General features: G+C 57.5%; 2 protein-coding genes across 2 annotated transcripts in view; both read left to right on the top strand.

Annotated features, from left to right (window-relative positions):
* Positions 1-2: 2 nt before the first annotated feature.
* On the top strand, positions 3-1923 carry CUNH19orf84 (chromosome unknown C19orf84 homolog). Its single transcript, XM_011384574.2, has 2 exons — positions 3-63; positions 717-1923. The coding sequence occupies exons 1-2, from the start codon at positions 29-31 to the stop codon at positions 1222-1224; spliced, it is 543 nt and encodes a 180-aa protein (XP_011382876.1). The 5' UTR covers positions 3-28; the 3' UTR covers positions 1225-1923.
* Positions 1924-2039: 116 nt separating this feature from the next.
* The window catches only part of LIM2 (lens intrinsic membrane protein 2), a 4574-nt gene continuing 1124 nt past the window's right edge, over positions 2040-5489 (top strand). Inside the window, exons 1-4 of the mRNA XM_011384570.2 lie at positions 2040-2281; positions 2607-2787; positions 4176-4325; positions 5327-5461. Of these exons, the coding sequence (XP_011382872.1) occupies positions 2613-2787; positions 4176-4325; positions 5327-5461 (460 nt within the window). The 5' untranslated portion in view covers positions 2040-2281; positions 2607-2612. The remainder of the gene's footprint in view (positions 2282-2606; positions 2788-4175; positions 4326-5326; positions 5462-5489) is intronic.

Here is a 5489-nt window from a genome sequence, read left to right as displayed (position 1 = left end):
AGAAGAGACTTGAGAGACCCGTGTGAAGATGGAACAGCAGAAGGAAGAGACTGGACCTGAGGGGTGAGAGACTCGAGACTTCCCGCGGGCAGGACACAGACCCACAGAGAGCAGGGGACGGAGAAAGTCCGAGAGAGGTGAACACAGCCAGCGAGTATCAGAGAAAAATAGTCTCAGGTATCAGCCCAAAGAAAAGAGTCTGAGGAGATCTTGGTGACAGGTAAGCCAGATACTTAGGACTTCAGGGAGAGCTGGAAACTGATGTTCGTGGAACAGGGAAATTTCAAGAATGGAAGAACCAGGAACAGCCATAGGGCAGGAGAAATAACGGTAATAATTGTCTACATTTCCTGAACATTTCCCAGACCCGGCCTTTTAATAGGCACCTTCGATGCCACCAAAAGCCATCTTTTGGTGCGCGACATCAAGGTGCAGCGTGGGAAAGACACACGGTGAGCAGGCGAGGCCGCCTGGAGCCGAGCTCTGTCTGAGGCTGAGGTTCTGGCGGAGCTGCCTGTTTCTCTGTAAAGAGAGATGGGGCGAAGCGGGGAGGGGTGTGGGAGGAGAGAGGGGTGGGCAGGAGCAGGTGAGGGCGGGAGAGATGGGTGAGGAACCCAAGATGGAGAGAGCTGGACCCCGGGTGAAGCACAGAGGCTCCACCAGGAAAGACCTGTGCAGATGGCGAGCCCTCGGCCTTGTCCCCCTTCTCATTCTAGGAACAGCCTGTCCCTGCCGTCACCTGGGACGGAATGGTGTCCCCCCGCACCTTTCCCAGCCCTGCCATCTTCTCTCTTGGGCACCCCAGATCCAGCCCACCTGGGACTCCCCGAGAGCCTGGCCTCTGTCACTGTCCCCATCCGTCTTGACGCCCTCTCCTACCTCCTGCACAGTGCCCTGCTGGGGGCGTACACCCTTCAACAGTCCCTGCCCACCTGCCCCTGCAACCCCGAGGCATGCAGTACCCAACCGGGCGCCGCCAGGAGGCCATCTACCGGTCGCGGGGGCTGGGACGTCCGGCGCAGGCCACGCCGGGGCCAGCGGCGATGGGGGCCTGGGAGGGCCGAGCAGCCAGAGAAGGGCTGGGCAGGGAGCTCTGGGGCTGGCCCCAGGACCCCGCCCGTGATGCCGCCGTCACCGCCAACACTGCCTACCCAGGACGCGAAGAAGGAAGTGCGAGGCCCAGAGCCACCAGCTGCCACCGAGGACTGGGATACTGAGTACTAGGACCCTGACGACCCGGCCCAGGGTCCGGAGAGGGCCTCTCGGGGTCACTAGGAGGGTTTTCCTGCAGCTCAGAGTGACCTCGGCCTCGTCAGAGACACCCCAAGAAGCATCCTGCTTGCAGCCCTCTTACCCCAAACCCACGGCCTTTGGAGGGAGGCCCGAGTGTGAGCCCATGAACCTGGCTTAGGGTTTCAAGCCGGAGAAGGCCTTGCGCCTCACGCCCGGCGCCTCGCCCCGATTCCCACACCAGTCCCAGCTGTAGCGATGGCCCTCAGCTCACTCTCGACCCCAAGGCCTCCTCCGGCCCCATTCCTAACCCCGAAACTATTCATACCTGCCCGTGCAACCCTCGGCCCACCCCACGCCCAGTGCCATATCCGAACCCCATCCACGCCCACCTCTACCCCCACCTGCACCCTAACCCAGCTCATTCTCGCCTTCTTCGTCTTCACCCCCCAGCTCCCTCAGGCCAAGCCAGTCTGCACCCTTCCCCTAAACTCCGCCCCAAACCCAGTCCACCTTCCACCCTAGCCAGCCCAGTCTGGTCCTCAACCTCCTTTTCGTCCCAGCCCCAACTGGGATACACCTGTGACCCCCCCTCCGGAGAAGAGCCCCTCAGACCCAGGAAATCCAGATATCACCCTGTTTCCTGCCTTTGGGGGTGGGAGGCCCTGTGTGAACAATAAATGGTGGACCGTCCTCATGTCTTGTGTCTGTGTGTGTGCTTACGCAGCTCAGGCCTACCCGGCGGGTGCTGCGGGCAAGGCCTGTGAAAGGGGGGTACCGTGGTTGGGAGGGTCACAGAGAGAGGCCCGCGGGGCCAGGGGCTGCGGGAGGGGGCGCCCGGATTCCTGCCTCAGCGAATTCCATTTGGGGCCACGGCTGCCACCGCTGCACTTCTGCCCGCTGGAAGCTGCTGGGCTGTGGGGCCATTGTGTGGGGAGGCTTAAGGGATTTGAGGGACCTGGGGAGCAGCAAGGCCAGCGACCTGGCTCGACGCAGTCTGCACAGAGGGGCCGAGGCAGACGGAGGGCTCGGGACAGGCTCGGCCACTCAGGTAGGGACCAAGCATGGGACCCGCGGCCCCCTTCTCCCTCAAGATCTAGGCGCCAAGTCCTCCAGCTCTATCCTCTTCCATGGACCTGCCGGGGTCCCGAATGCCAGCCCCCTCCCCACTTAGGACCTGGGGGGCCCAGGTCCCTGGCTCCCATCTTCCCCAAGGGCTTGGTGTCCTAGCACCCAGCCCAACTGCTGCTTTAAGACCTGCAAGTCCAGGCCCCCAGCCCCATTCTTCCAGGACCTAAGGGTCTAAGTCCCCAGCCCTCTCCTCCCCGAGGCACTAGGAGTCTAGCTCCTGACCCCATCTCCATCCTTCCCCACAGATCACCATGTACAGTTTCATGGGTGGCGGCCTCTTCTGTGCCTGGGTGGGGACCATCCTCCTGGTGGTGGCCACAGCGACAGACCACTGGATGCAGTACCGGCTGTCGGGGTCCTTCGCCCACCAGGGCTTATGGCGGTATTGCCTGGGCAACAAGTGCTACCTGCAGACAGAGAGCATTGGTGAGGCCTCGGGGCGGGGTCGGGGCTGTGCTGGGGTCTGGACCTGCAGGGCAGAACCTCACAGCTGAAGGGCCACCTGCTTTTGTAGATGGAGAACCCCGTGGCTCAGAGAGGGAAAGGGACCAACCCAAGATCACTTAGCGTGGAAGGGGCAGAACTGGGACTTCGCTTATGTCTTCCTAGTCCAGTTACAGGATGGGCCTGACCGAGGGGTTGAGTAGGGAGAGGTGACATCTCCTGGCACAGAGGAGAGGTCAGCACTGCAGGTGGGGCTGGGGGTGTTGGAATGGCATTTCGTGTGTCAAGAGCTACATTAGGTACCAGGGGATACAGAGGCAAGATGGATCCTTAATTTGCTAAATACCGAATACTTGTGCCAGGCCACGTGATATATATGTGTGTGTGCGTGCATGTATGTATGTACGTACGTATGTATGTATGTATTATAATACATACTGTAAAAATGGGGATAAAAATAGTATTTACAGTATGGAGCTCTTGCAATCTAAATTACATACAAGTTATATATGTGTAGTATGTCTATTATATATTATATAATATATTATATATACTATATAATGTTATATAATATATATCATGTAACATAGGTACCTACATTGTATATGAATAGCATGTATATAATACATATTATATAGCATACTAGAGATACATAGAGATAGAATATAGTACACAATATGCATTTTATGGAAAGACAGAATTCCCGGTACTTGACATCCATTCATTCACCATATTTATTGAGCAGCTATTATGTGCTGGGGATATAGCAGCGAAGGAAAAAACGAGACATTTGTCCTCACGGAGGGGACAAGTTCAGTGGAGAGACAGACATCATAAACAAGTTAAAAACAAATGAACGGGCATTTTTGGGTGTAGGTGAGTGGTGGGAAGGAAAAAATACAGAGCAAAGAGAGAGGATGAAGAATGATTAGCAGGAAAATATGGAGAATCAGCATTCATCCATCCATCCATCCATCCATCCATCCATCCATCCATCCAACAAACATTTCTGCAGGGCCATGTGCTAACCAAACCCGTGCTGGGAGTATTCGTGGTGTAGAATCGACCTAGTGCCTGTCTTTGGGGAGCCATCAGGCTGAAGGGGGAGACAGACAGAGTCACAACCCAGTGGGAGGGGTGAAGCTGATGACCGAGGGGAGGAGGGACCTTTTTAGAGGAGGGGGTTTGGGGGCCGGGCTTTGGGGAGGTGAATGGAGTTTGCCAGGGGAAGAGGAGGGCATTGCAGGGAGGCGAGGCTGGAGCTAGGTCGGGGTCGTGGAGAGAGGGCGAGGCATTCCGGCCCTCAGAGGTAGCAGTGCTCACCGCTGAGGACGGGGAGGCACGGGCGTGACCGTGGGCTGCTCCCACAGCCTACTGGAATGCCACCCGCGCCTTCATGATCCTGTCCTCCCTGTGTGCCACGTCCGGCATCATCGTGGGCATCCTGGCCTTCGCTCAGCAGCCCACCTTCACCCGCCTCTCCCGGCCTTTCTCTGCCGGCATCATGTTTTTCGCCTCTAGTGAGTGGACGCCCCTGCCCCTAGCCCGCCCCTACTCCCTGCCTGCCTGCAAGCCCAGTCCATCCCCGCCTGCAACACCACTCTGTCATTACTGCCTCCCCGCCTTACTGTCAACTCCACCCCCACCCGAATCCCGACCGATGCCCAGCGCCAGCTCCAATTTCTAATTCCACCTACTCCAGCACCGCAGATGCCACAGGTTTCAGGGCACGGTTCCCAACAAGACTGTGTCTGCTTCAGCTGCAAGGAGGGTCCACCGGGTCACGTGCACGTTTGATCGACTGGCTACAAATTCGAGGGTTCCCAGGACCCATTCGCTTTGGAAAATTTTGCTGCAATGACTCGCAAAACTCAGGAAAGCACTCTGCTTATACTTACAGTTTTGTTGTAAAGGGTCAACTCAAGACCAAGCACATAAACAGATGCAGAGGGAGAAGCCTGGGGGGCACCATCACCCTCCCCACGCACGTTGACCAATCAAGACGCACCAGCGTGCTCCAGTATCTGGCGTCTTTACTGGAGTTTCGTGATTGACTCGGTGGCCACAGCGATGGAACTCAAATCTCCAGCCCCGCTCCCCTCCCCAGAGCGGCTGGCGCCTCAACTCTCTGTTTTGCTGGTTGATCTTTCCGATGACCAGCTTCCATTCCGAGCCATCTCAGCTCAACAACAGGCGTGATCCCGGAGGCTCAGGAATAACAAAGCCACTCCCATAAGTCGAGAAATGCCAAGGATTTAGAGTCATCCTTCCAGGAACCAGAGACAGAGACCAGTCAGATTCTTTATGACACAGCACACCCCTGTCCCACACCCACCCCATTCCCACTCCCTGTCTGTCTTCGCTCCCACTTTCGACTGAACCCCTGTCCTCACCTTTATCCCCACCCCACCCACCCCACCACACTCCACCCCTATCTCCACCTCGCCCACCCCACCACATTCCGTTCCTCGATCTTGCGCCCAACCCATCCCTGTTCCCACCCACACCCTCTTCTCCCCAGCCTTTTTTGTCCTGCTGGCCTTGGCCATTTACACTGGAGTCACCGTCAGCTTCCTGGGTCGCCGCTTCGGGGACTGGCGCTTTTCTTGGTCTTACATCCTGGGCTGGGTGGCCCTGCTCATGACCTTCTTTGCAGGTACGGGGCTTTGGGGGTGGAAAGGGCA

The sequence above is a fragment of the Pteropus vampyrus genome, unplaced genomic scaffold, assembly GCF_000151845.1.
Source record: "Pteropus vampyrus isolate Shadow unplaced genomic scaffold, Pvam_2.0 Scaffold593, whole genome shotgun sequence".
Taxonomy (NCBI): Eukaryota; Metazoa; Chordata; class Mammalia; order Chiroptera; family Pteropodidae; genus Pteropus; species Pteropus vampyrus.
This window is presented reverse-complemented; position numbering and strand designations above follow the sequence as displayed.